General features: G+C 41.6%; 1 protein-coding gene across 1 annotated transcript; it reads right to left on the reverse strand.

The window, feature by feature from the left end:
* Positions 1 to 221: 221 nt before the first annotated feature.
* Positions 222 to 12,931, reverse strand: nectin1l2.2.S (nectin cell adhesion molecule 1 like 2 gene 2 S homeolog). The gene is made up of 7 exons (XM_018248962.2): positions 12,559 to 12,931; positions 10,898 to 11,227; positions 7,082 to 7,381; positions 5,626 to 5,731; positions 4,269 to 4,423; positions 2,090 to 2,215; positions 222 to 717 (listed from the first exon to the last, which is right to left on the reverse strand). Exons 1-7 carry the CDS (start codon positions 12,623 to 12,625, stop codon positions 692 to 694), a joined length of 1,110 nt encoding a protein of 369 aa, XP_018104451.2. The 5' UTR covers positions 12,626 to 12,931; the 3' UTR covers positions 222 to 691.
* Between the last annotated feature and the right edge of the window lie 515 nt (positions 12,932 to 13,446).

Below are 13,446 nucleotides of genomic sequence, written 5' to 3' on the forward strand. Positions count from 1 at the left end.
TGAAATCTTTGCTTCGCTATAGACGCACGACTTGTCACCCGAATGCAAAAAAATAAATCACGGGCGATTAATCTCCCCGTGTGCCACTGCCCTTAGGAGCTCTGAGAAAAGTGCATGTGGAAAAGTATCGAGGGCTTTCCCAATGTAAGGTGGCAGCATAAACCATTTATGTGGTGTAATAAAATTTCACTTCATTGTAAAATTACTCTGCATTTCTCATGTACAAATAAAAGCCATTTGGTTTAATGATTTGGTCAAACAAACACATTGGTAGCCAGGGTCCATCCTACCAGTAAAAAAAAGCAACTGGTGGCAAGGGGCCCCCATAAAACTCAAGATCTCCTCTTGCTGCTTTGCCTTTTGTCCAGTCATTGTATTCTAAAGACAATTTTGACCTTTTTTGCCGACTGCTCTATCGCTGTCCATTCTCTCTAATCTGCCAATATACAGACAGCTCTTTAACTCTTGTCCTCATTCATATGTCTTCTTTGCCCATCACTGCCCTGGGCCTGTGCCTAGAAGCATCTCTCTACACTTCCACCTTCAGGTTTTATGAGTTGGAAGAAGGGTGTAGAAGAATCCTCTCTGAGAAGGCTTCATTTGTCAAGTAAGGAAATTCTTGAAATGTCGAGCGCTGGGAGTCATCATCATTTATTTATATAGCGCTGTCAAGATACGCAGTGCTTCGCAGTTATTTATAGGACATTAACTGAAGGCCTAAATATACAAAGAAGAAATTAAAAACAGGAGAAAAAAGCACTGGGAATTTTAAATCCAATAGTAAAAGTTCTAAATACTTAAAGGGGAAGTAAAGGCTAAAAATGCTGTATTTTGTATACTAAACATAAACATGAATTTACTGCACCACAAGCCTAATCAAACAAATGATTTATTTTTTCAAAGTTGGCCACAGGGGGTCACCATCTTGTTACTTTGTTAAACATCTTTGCAAGACCAAGACTGTGCACATGCTCAGTGTGGTCTGGGCTGATTAGGGATCAAAACAGCACAAGTCAAATGATATCTGCAAGAAGCCGATACAGCAAGACTGACAAATAATCAGAATATACAGGGTACCGGGTGTTGTCATCTAATCTAATGTGGATTTTATAGTTTTTGTATTGTTTAATACAAACTTTCTCAAATACTGCAGAACCAGTGGCTGCAGCAAAATAATCCTCCAAATACAATCCCAGTTTATCTGTTTAAATCTGGCTCCATGATCTTTGTCCATGCAGCTGGAGTTGGAAACATTAAAGGGGATGAAAAGGCAAAAATAAAATCCAATACAAATCTCTACACAGTCACGGACTGCTCTACAGGGAAACAAACAAAGCTGCTTGATTTCTGCACGACTGGGAAGTAAGGCGGGGGCTCCCCCTGCTGTTCATAAGTATGATTGTTTCCCTGCAGAGCAGTTAGGAACCGTCTGACAAATCCTATCCACGGCAGTAAATGAAGGGGGAATTTCACTGCATACAGTCAGGTTTCTTATAAAAACAGCACACATTTTTTAATGAAAGCATATTGGAGATAGGTTTCTTTATCATCAAAGAAAGTAAAAATGTGATTTTATTTTTTGCCTTTACATGCCCTTTAACACTTTTGACATTAGTGGACTAGAGTCCTGCCAATACACACACAGCATGGAGGCTCAAATCAATGTTTCTACTCCAGAAGAAAAAAAAGTTGTGTGTGGGTCTGTAGCCTGTAGCCAACACTAAGGTTACTGATTTCTCAGTTGATCTCAAAGCCAGTGTCGGACTGGCCCACCGTGATACCAGGAAAACTCCCGGTGGGCCCAGGTGTCAGTGGGCCTCTTGCTTCTAAACATTTAGCATATTTTATGGTTATTCAAATGTTTAATAATGGAAGAATATATTAAGTAGATATAAAGGACTAGGATAATAAAGAGGTTGAGTGAGGAGGAATAAAAGTTTGTAAAGTGAGTCCATGGTCTAAGGTAGGCCCACGGAATTTCTCCTCTGGTGAGACGCACCATGTGTGCCCTTAGCCTCAGTTCATACACAAAATGAAAGACATGTACAGAAGACACCTACAAACTATATTAATAAAGATAAAGTCTCACCTACTCTCAGGTTTCTTTCCTTCTTTTTCTTAATAAGGTAGCAGGACACGGCCAATGCAATAATCATTGCACTTTGAATAACAATTACTGCAATATACGCGCCTGTGTTTCCCTGGGGAGCAGCACCTGTAAATGAAAATACTGCTGTATTGCTACTGAGATTCACTAGGAGGGGGATTAGACTTACTGGAGTCCAGGGAGATAAAGAGAAGTCCTGTGTAAAACTTTGTAAGGCAAATGTTCTCAAGAAAGTCAGAAATATCCATATTGTGTCTCTCCTTACACAACGTTCTGCACACAAGGAAATTCACAATGGGGTTGTTGGCATGAATAATTCAGACAGTGGCAATGACTAGAGAATAAATACAGGGGCCTACTTTCATGTTCATGTGTGAGATCCATTATCCAGAAACCCGCTATTCAGAAAGCTCCGAATTACAAGACCATTTCCCATTGATTTCATTATAATCAAATAATTTAAATTTTTTAAATGATGTCTTTATTCTCTGTAATAATAAAACAGTAGCTTGTACTTGATCCCAACTAAGATATAATTAATCCTTATTGGAAGCAAAACCAGCCTAGTGAGTTTATTTAATGATTACATGATTTTTCCAGTCCCTGTTGGGACCTGTTACCCAGAATGTTTGGGACCTGGGGGTTTCTTGATAATGGGATCATTCTGTAATTTGGATCTTCAGATTTTTTTCCGGTGTCCCGCTGGTCTAGTCTGACCCTGCTCGCAGAGGTGGGTGCATATATGGGGGTGCAAGGTGCATTGTCAGCAAAAGAATAGGCCACATTGCCGCCGACTTTCCCAAATTGCCCAATTAGTAAATTAGACCTTTTGACTTAAGAACTAGGGAGACATCATCTCTAGATCAGATCAAGTTTCAGATCTCACATCCCTCCCCTAGAAGGACAGTTGGAAGGTGTGTGTAGATCCAAACACAGTGAAATACACTGATATGTATCATTCAGGTAAAGGATATAATGCTTCATTAAAAAACAAACACAGAACTTCTGATGAATGGGCGACCCCACCCCCCAGCCAACAGTTCCATGGCCCTAAAGCTGACGCATCGTACAAATCCTTGATTTTCGGACAACGTGTGGAGAGTCCCGACATTTTTTGTCCCATGGAGATCAGTCGTTTGGTCGATCGGACAGGTTAAAAGATTTCTGTCGGCTGACGATAATATCTCTGCTTGTATTGCCGATCTGACGATATTGCTGTGAGCTTCCCAGTAGAATTTGTCGGCACTTCTTTTGCACGATTGCTGTGACGGGCAGTATATCAGCTGGTTTGTTCTCTTTGCTGCTTTATTTTATCTGAATGGTAGTGGCAGGTCGGGAAAGGTCACCGACCGATCGTTCGTCTGATATTCTGCTCATCTATGGCCAGCTTGAAGTGCACATCGATATCGTCAGATCGGCAATACATGCAGACATATTATTGTCAGCCGACAAAAATCTTTTAACCCGGCCGATTGTTCAAACGCCCGTTCTCCATGGGACGAAAAATGTCGGGACTCTACGATCAGATATTTGCGTCTACGACCAGCTCAAGGCTATCTAGTGACCTGAGTAAACACTCAGGTTTGCATAATTTCAGTTGTGCATGATAAAATGCAAACAATGGTAACAAACACAGTGACATGAAACATTTTCTTTATACAAAGCATATATTTATATATATATATATATACATACATACAATATGCATGCAGATGAACCAGTTCCACTGATCTATTGCTAGAAAGGGGTGTTGAATAAAGAAGACTATTGTACAGTGACTTCTTAATACCCTGCTCTATTCATATCCAGTTATACATACAAGAAAAAAGGTTATAAAGGTTCATTTACACACACACACTGACTCTGCGTACAAAGGTACTGGCTCCACACAATTTGTAGAGAGCACAAATGAGCCTGAGCTGAATGTATGAATGCTAGGGAGCCTTGGAATATGATTAGACAGGAGGGTCCCAATCTCACCATTTAAATGGCTGCATAGAAATACCTGCAGTTGGCATCATGCATCTAAATTAACTGCTGCAGACTTTTAATTCCATATGTTTAGTCTGTGTGTGGACACAATACAGTTAGGGAGTTTGTCTGATCATCACCAAACTGCTCTACAATCCCCAAATATACAGCACAGGCTGCACACACTTACCTGTATATTTATATAAATAGACAGAGTGTGAATTTCTCCCAATGCTGTTAGCGGCCTCACAGACATACAGGCCATTATAATCTGTATTCCCTCTGGTAAAATTCACAACGTTCCCTTTAACCTGGGCCAAATCATTAGGAATGGATCCATTCTCCCTGTTGGGAAAACAAAGAAACTGGTAAGTGAAGAGAGATAATAGCATCTTCACAATTGATAATCTTGAACTATTCTTACATATATATTCAGTGAAACTTTTGTACAGCCTTAACAGACCAGCATGTCCAGGGCCGGGACTAGGGGTAGACAGAAGAAGCACTTGCCTAGGGCACAAAAGTGGAGGGGCAACAGTCACCATACCTCTTCTGCTGCCTTGCCACTAGTTCAGACCCTTGTTTCCCTGTGGCAGCAATCCTCTTCTAACTGGACGCGTGTGCTTTTCTGCGCATGTGCACGCACACTTGTCTTCTCAGCGTGTCGCGTGTGTGCACGCACACGCATCAGGATGAGGGGCGATGTAGTCATGTGGCTTGCCTTGGCCCGGCTCTGAGCATGTCTATAGTACGGGCAATATCTCTGCTGGTACAGTTTAATAGCATCTTTCTGTACAGGCTATAAACTAACTTAGGGGACTGTTCCTGCTGAACAGGGGAATACCTATGCTGCCATAGTTTTATGGGATCTCTCTGTACAGGCTATGAGCAAACTTAGGGGCTGTTTCTGCTGAATTGTGCTTAGTACAGGGGAATACCTATGCTGCCATAGTTTTATGGGATCTCTTTGTACAGGCTATGAGCAAACTTAGGGGGCTGTTCCTGCTGAATTGTGCTTAGTACAGGGGAATACCTATGCTGCCATAGTTTTATGGGATCTCTTTGTACAGACTATGAGCAAACTTAGGGACTGTTCCTGCTGAATTGTGCTTAGTACAGGGGAATACCTATGCTGCCATAGTTTTATGGGATCTCTCTGTACAGACTATGAGCAAATTTAGGGGGCTGTTCCTGCTAAATTGTGCTTAGTAAAATTGTGCTTGATAAAAGGCCTTGCCGAAACATGTAGTGTGCCTACACTACTAATAAAAACACATTGCAGTTTAAAAATACTGCCTGGAGCTGTTTGATTCAACTATTTTCCTGAATATTGTACCTTAAGGTGTAACACAGACACCTGAATCTGCAGCCAAAAGGAATCAAAAATTGGTGCCTGAACCAAGAACTTTTTTACTACAAACTCAGGGGATGTTCCTGCTGAATTGTGCTTAGTACAGGGGAATACCTATGCTGCCATAGTTTATGGTATTGTACATCATACTGGCACAGACACAGGAAATATAATCTCTTCTAACTGGAGCACTTACCACCACCATGTATAGGTGACAGGAGGGTTACCATCTGTCCAGCATTCAATATACAGAAGGTCTCTCTCTTCACTGTGTACTTTGATATGTACAGCCTGAGGCGCATCTAAATAAACAAACATACTTTTATCATTGGAAATTTTGATCCTCTATTTCTGAATGAGCTTGTTCAGCTGTTTTAAATTAAATATTTCGGTAAGGGCTCTTGCAGACAATCATTTTTTTTAGCTGCGCTCCCCTGCATTCTGGTTTCATGCGTTCAGGGAGCACAGGAGTAGACGTACTGAATTCTTTTCAATGGGGGTGTACTCACACAGACGCATGTAAGCGCTGAATGCAGGAAAAATGCAACATGCTGTGTCCCAACCTGCGTTCGGTGCTTACATGCGTTTGTGTGAATACAGCCCCATTGAAAAGAATTCAGTGCGTCTACTCCTGCGCTCCTGCGGCTGAACGCATGAAACCGGAACGCAGGGGAGCACAGCTAAAAACGCTCCTCTGTAAGAGCCATAAAAAAAGCTTTTCCTAGAAGAGAGAGAGAGACACAGCTTGGGGCAACTGCTCATCTTAGAGGCAGAGACACGTTGCACTTTGCGGAGATTAGTTGCCCGGCGACAAATCTCCTCTTCTTCAGGGCGACTAATCTCCCCGAAATGCCTCCCCTGCCTTCCTGCCGGCTAGAATGAAAATCGCTGACGCAATGGCACTCGGATCGTTTAGTTTGTCGAAGTTGCCTCACAAGGATAGAAACATGCAAATGATGGCCGGTAATTAATGCCAGATCGGTTTCCACTGCAACAATATGCCTATATCTAGTACCTTATAAAACTATAACAGTATTTGCCAACTCCAAGTAAGCTATGTACAACAACTGATGAATGGATGGTGGGGAGGGGAAGCGACAGTGAAGCTTTTGTACATTGTTATAAGAAATAATTTAACCCCAGAAATCCATGGCTTGTATAACTGACCTCCTCGTTGACTTCTAATATCCCTTTTACAACAGAAATAAATAATACTTTATTGCTGCTTTGGAAGTCGCAAAGCTTTTATTCAGACTCACTGGCTCCAACTTCTTTCTTTCTTTTCTTAGCAAGTGATACAATTACAGAGTGACAAATAAAGATAAATAAAAAAGGTGATACCTATACTGCCCGAGATAATTTCAAGCTTGCGGAACAAAAAAATTCCTGTTTCGTGTGGATTATTAACTTTAATGTGGGGGGGGGGGGGCTGACGATGATATAATGTATAGAATGCATTGGTGCCATAGGGCAGCCTTCACTGATACTTCAAGTAGAGAATAGAGGGCGGGGCCTGTAACAAACAGACTCACCGATGGTCACTTCTAACTGCCAAATCCTTCAATTCCAGCCTGAAACCCATCTGACAAATGCACAGAGTGCCCATATTTAAATCTTGTTAGGCCAGAAACCATGGAACTGTTTTTACTTACACTGAATGTTTGTAATGCTGAAATGGATATATTTCTCAAAATTTTGGTCAGGCTGAGAAACCAGACAAGTTGCCTGATGCCCATAAAGTCCTGGAGAAGGCGTCATCCATAGCTGGCTCCGTACTGTCACTGTTCCATTAGAATGTTGTGTTAGAAATTCAGTTGATGTGTATCGGAAGCCATTTGGACTCCAACTGATATTAGCCATGGGTTTGGAGGCAAAGGCTACACATTCAGCAATAACACCAGGATTTGGTCCCGACAGCACTGGGTTTAGCTGCACTTCCACCGACGGCTCCACTGAAAAAAGAATAAAAAGAGACGTCCCTGAGTATCTGGCATTTAATACTATAACAGTTAAGGGCTGATAGAACATGGTCTGCTCTGACTGCCGCAAATCTCTTGGAGACAACTAGAACCTCCAATGAAACTGGTTCAATCAAAGATAAACATGATACATCACCCTTTCCCCATCTGCAGATGGAGGCCACACTTTAAGACGTTGTGCACACCATATCATATATATAGATATAGATATGCAATTGTATTCCTTCTAACAGCTCACAGAGGCACGTCCTTAGTTTTGCAAACCTTATCCTATTAGTTACATTTTACTATTGAATGTTTGCATGAGACACAAGTGAGATATGCAGGATTAAGCATTGACCTTCATAAGTTCCCTGTGGTTTATACTGTAGCATATTACAAACCAATGGGTAGTATAGTAAAACATGGGTCAGGACCAGTACCTGTCCCTTCTCAACAGAACTAAAGTTGCACCAGGGTTTACAGACCCATATTCATGCTGCCCACTCTGATAGCAGCACAATGGGGCTGTTTCTACAGTGGAGTCACAGGAGGGGGTATGGGCGGAGACTAGGGTTGCCACCTTTATTAAAAAAAATTACCGGCCGGTGGGGGCGGGCACAAAAAGGGGGGCGGACCATGACGCAAAAGGGGGCGGGGCTACGCAGCGTGCCACAAAAGGGGCGGAGCAACTTCGTCCCGATGTCAAGAACACTGAAAGAAAAGGTAAGTTCTGCACAAATTGGGGGCAGGCCGAGGGCTTTTTTTAAAGGGTATTACAAATTACCGGCAACTGCATTGCCGGTAAATTTGTAATACCGGCCCCGGCCTTGGCAGGTGTTTTACCGGCTAGGCCGGTAAAATACCGGCCGGGTGGCAACCCTAGTGGAGACATCACAAGTGGGTAGCAGCTTTGTTAGAAGTATGGCTGCTATCTACCCTTAGAAGAACTACTTTGGCCCAATCCTACCCAATCTGTGGATGCTCTGGGTTCAGGACAGCCTGCACAATACTAACACAGAGCTTGGCTATATGAGTGCAAGTGGGTTGGTTATAGGCATCGCATATTCCTCTGCTCTGTTTAGTTCATAGTAATATAGTAAATTTAGGTTGAAAAAAGACACATGTCCATCAACTTTAACATTTTAATTCTATATATAACCTGCCTAACTGCTAGTTGATCCAGAGGAAGGCAAAAAAAAAACAAAAAAACATTCAAAGCCACTCCAATTTCAAGGGGGAAAAAAATCCTTCCTGAATCCAAGATGCAATCGGACCAGACCCTGGATCAACTTGTACTATGAGCTATCTCCCATAACCCTGTATTCCCTCACTTGCTAAACACCATCCAACCCCTTCTTAAAGCTATCTAATGTCTCAGCTTGTACTGGGATTCAGGCATGAGGATGATGAAACTGATGAGGACCCTCCCACTATAAATCCTTCTGCTTATATTAATTAATTATGGGTGAAAAAATTTAATTATTTTCTAAAAAAAACGTTCCCATCATAATGTATGTCTTCCTAAAACGCTCACACCCAGAAGCTCAAGCTTCTAAATACATAATAGCCTCCCGCAACCATCTTTCAACATTTGCACTAGTTACTGATAATTAACTGAAAAATAAAAGCTACAATAAAAGGAACATAATGAGAAAGTGGTTAAACATAATTAAAATGTCTAGGGTTGAACTCACAAAATGAGGTGGGGGTCTGGGTGCGCATGCAGAAATGATGCCGTCAAAAACTGCTTTTATTCAAAGAAAAACACCACCCCTGCTGTGATGGTCTGGTTTTGTGCCAGCCTGCTGTATTTGAAGAAAATTAAAAAAACTGGTGCCAAGTCTCATGAGAAGTCTTATTATGCGGACCGATGAATGGTCTAATTGAGGGGTGTAGGAGTAGCTTGATCTAATTAACAGAGACTTGTTTAAAAGTAGGGTGATGTGGTGTTTATACAAATGGCCTCTAGATTCACTGTGTTTAAGACTTACACTGTACATACTTTCTATACAGCTTGTGGTGTTAGAGTTGCTTACTGTTGTGTAATGGCTGCATGAGTCTGCTAATAAAACACTGTTATACTCTACTCATCCTCGGCTACCAAAACATAAAAGGCACCATTGTAATACGCAACCCCATTTTTTTCAGTTCCTTCCCTGACTGTTAGGTAATTCCTTCTAGTGTTTGTATGTATGTATTTAAATCCATAACAAAATGCCTCTGCAAAGCTAAATTCTGTAATATGAATGCAGGTTAAGTTTCCTTCTGATGACTCTTCCAGGCGGATCATGTTTGTACAAGCGACGCTGGACGTTGGATTCATGCTTCATTATTCCCACAGCATCTGATCTTTCCTATTGACCCTCTGCTGTGATGTGGGGGCTTTACTTTGAATATCCGAGTAGTCTTCAAGCCACCTCCAGTTATAACATGAGACACAATCAAACAAAACAACGGAAAAGTCCTTTGTATGAGATGTTCTTTATATCAGACCCACACTGGCAATCAGTGGGTTCTGGCAGGGGCTGCTTTGAGGTGCCATAGAAAGTCAGTACTTAGTGGGCTGGTGGGGGCTGTTTGGGCCTCTGTATACCTGAAATGCCAGGGCCTATTTTAATTCTCAGTCCAGACCTGCAGTTTATATCTAGGGGTGATTTGCCTTCCTATATATTACGCTACATTTAGGAGCAGATTTATTAAGTTTCGAATTGTAAATTCGAATTTGCGAGTTGGATTTTTGGCCAAAACTTGCATAATCCAAACTCGAATTAGAGATTTATCATACCTGGACCCTGGGAACAACTCAAATTCGACTTCTCGCTACCTAAAACCTGTCGAGTTCATGTAGAAGTCAATGGCAGAGGTCCAGTGACCCATTTGGAGATTTTAATTGCCTTCCTGACATTCAAGTTTTTTCAGAGAAACGTCAGTTTGAATTTGATTTTTCGGGTCGGTAATATTCGTTCAAGTTTTAGATATTTAAGTTTTTTTCTTAAATAAGATACTATTTCAATGTCATTCGAGTTCATTTGAGGTTAATAAAACATTCGACCTTTGATAAATCAAACCCCTAAGTGCTCCCAATTTCCCCAATGTCCCGGACCCTCCTGTGGGTATCAGGCCTGCCCGCACATCACTAAATTATGTCTGTGTTTGCTCTGATGTTCTTCAGCTTAGGGAAAAAATTAGAAACCTTTCTCAACCTTTCCTAAGCAGAAGAACATCAGAGCAGCCTCTTTCTTTCTCCTGACAACTTCCTTGACTACTTGGTGGTCAGACTGGTGGGAAACTGTCCAGCAGGTGGCGCTGTTGTAACAAAATTCATTCATATTAACAATACATGTATCCCTTAATATCTTTGAATACAAAAAAAATAAAAATAATGCATGTACATTGCAAAAATTCTTAGAATAGCACCCTCATTCGTTTTATATTCACTTATTTTAAAGGTGAACTTTATGTTCTCCCATAAACACAGCAAACTGTAGAATATACAATGTTGCTTACCCCAGATGGATAATTTAATCTCCCCTTCCTTTGTCCCACTAGGAAAGGTGGTGTAGATACAGAGGTAGGTGCCCTCATCAGCCAGGGTCACATTGGGTATCAGTATGGAGCCTCCAAGATCCCCATTGCCCAGAAATCTCACTCTCTCCCCAAACGGAGTGAGGTGCAGGGGTTCCTCTCCTTTGCTGTAGGTTAGGAAATTCTCATTGTTGGGCGACAATTTCCTCTGCCAAGTGATTTGGGATATCAATTCCCGGGTTTCCACTCTGCAGTACAACTTAATGTCCGACCCAAACTTGGCATTAACCTTTCCATCAACGATCACAGAGACTGGAAAAGGAACACAAGGTAAGTTGGTAAATGCATAAAATATTTACATACACTGCCAATATTATATTAAGTTGAGAGGGTGTCACTACTTAATTTACCATAATAAACAATACAACAAAAAACACAACATGTCCACATATATTTCATATTACCAATTGATACTGAATTGGTAATATTAAATATAATTAGTTTAAATATAATTAAACTATAGTAAATATAATTAAATGTTGTGTTTATTAGCCAACACATACATAAAACACGTTTAACCTGTGAGAGGACAGGCCCCTCCCTTCTGAGATATAAACTATTATATTGCAAAGTAAAAATTTTTGCAAAGTTATTACAATACGGTAAATAACTGCTGTTAATATTGAACTAAAAAGTCCACCAAAAATTAATACAGTTTCCGTACTCCTATTTGTAAGCGTGATACATGTATATTGAAAGGATTTCAAGGAGGGATGAATTATGTATGCACCATTGTGATTATGCTTGCTTCCATCAAGTGCAAGTGATCAGTATAAGTCACAAATAATGTCCCCTCTCTGATCCTGTGCACAGCAGTCTCCCAGGAATATTGAGCAAATCTGAGAGATCGGCCTCTAGTTGGATGTAATTAGACAGAAGTCTTAACGGAAGTTACATTGGTGCATGGAACAGTTGGCGTTTAATATTAACTTTATCTAGAATAGATCACATCTTCGATGGAGGAGAAGTATTGGCACTACGTAACATGATTTTATTCAATATTCTGTTAAGCAATGAACTATAACTCACACGCTAGCAAATCCGTGCACCTAAGGATACGAGCAACACACTGATCTGACAATGAAGTATTTTGGATATTGATATAAGCACCACAATGGGAGTTGTTTTACAAATAGGAGACCAATTTTGGTATACAAGACATTATTATCTTCATGCAACTGCCTGTTGGGTATAGGGTTGGCTTGCGTGATTCTATCCATATGGGCAGTTGCATGTATATATAGTGCAACTATGTCTGTGCTGCTGCTGGACAGTCTCCTATATCCACTGGGCATTTATGGATTAAGCTGGCCATAGATGCAAAAATCCGATCATTTGTATCCTGGTGACTCCTGGTCCACTGAAAATCGTACAATCGGCAATACATGCAGAGAAATTATCGGCAGCTGACAGAAATCTTTTAACCTTCGTATCTTTGCGTCTATGGCCAGCTTTATGCACGACATGCACAGACATGAGAGAAAGCCTTTGGAACTAGGACTCCAGGGCTGATGGGGTCGGTCACTTTGTTTTCCATAACAGCTTGGCACGGGCATGATTCCCCCCACTCCCTCCCCTCTCACCTTGAGGGGTCCCAGGCACAGCCAAGAGCAGGAGGCTGACAATCCGAGCACAGAGCAGTAGCCACATAGTCCAGCAGCATGTTCATAAAGAGCAGTAAGGTCCAACTGGCCACATGGTTCAGCCCAAGAGTCTGGGCAGGGGTAGAGACTGACTTACAGCTTGCACGCTGTGCTTCTCCTTCACACACACGCACAAGCTGCATGTTTCTCCTCCCTCCTCCCTAATAAAATCATTATAAAAGATCAGTCAGGGAAAGGCAAAGGCGATTGGCCAGAAGACAGGTTGGGAGGTGTCAGAGAGTTCCTGTGCTGTTTCACGAAGCTCCTAGGAGAGGTAGGGGGGAGGTAGGGGTGTCTGTGTGTGTGTGTGTTTGTGTCTGTGTTTGTGTGTCTGTGTGTTTGTGTCTCTCTGTGTTTGTGTCTGTGTGTCTGTGTGTGTGTGTGTTTGTGTCTCTGTGTGTGTGTGTGCCTCTGTGTGTCTCTCTGTTTGTGTGGCTTTTTGTGTGTATGTGTCTGTGTGTCTCTGTTTGTGTGTCTTTTTGTGTGTTTGTGTGTCTCTGTGTTTGTGTGTCTGTGTGTGTCTCTGTGTATCTGTGTGTGTGTCTCTGTGTTTGTGTCTCTGTGTGTCTGTGTGTCTCTGTTTGTGTGTCTTTTTTGTGTGTTTGTGTCTGTGTGTGTGTCTCTCTGTGTGTGTCTCTCTGTGTTTGTGTCTCTGTGTGTGTGTGCCTCTGTGTGTGTCTCTCTGTTTGTGTGTTTGTGTCTGTGTGTCTCTCTGTTTGTGTGTCTTTTTGTGTGTTTGTGTCTGTGTGTCTCTGTTTGTGTGTCTTTTTGTGTGTGTGTGTCTCTGTGTTTGTGTGTCTTTTTGTGTGTTTGTGTCTGTGTGTCTCT

The sequence above is a fragment of the Xenopus laevis genome, chromosome 2S, assembly GCF_017654675.1.
Source record: "Xenopus laevis strain J_2021 chromosome 2S, Xenopus_laevis_v10.1, whole genome shotgun sequence".
Classification (NCBI taxonomy): Eukaryota; Metazoa; Chordata; class Amphibia; order Anura; family Pipidae; genus Xenopus; species Xenopus laevis.

Excerpts from the sequence above, each read along its gene's own strand:
- nectin1l2.2.S (XM_018248962.2), bottom strand. The coding sequence starts at position 12,625 with ATGTGGCTACTGCTCTGTGCTCGGATTGTCAGCCTCCTGCTCTTGGCT. Across the intron at positions 2,216-4,268 it reads CTATTTATATAAATATACAG|GTGCTGCTCCCCAGGGAAAC; the intron begins GTAAGTGTGTGC and ends TTTCATTTACAG. Across the intron at positions 718-2,089 it reads GGAAAGAAACCTGAGAGTAG|GCCTTCAGTTAATGTCCTAT; the intron begins GTGAGACTTTAT and ends TTGTATATTTAG.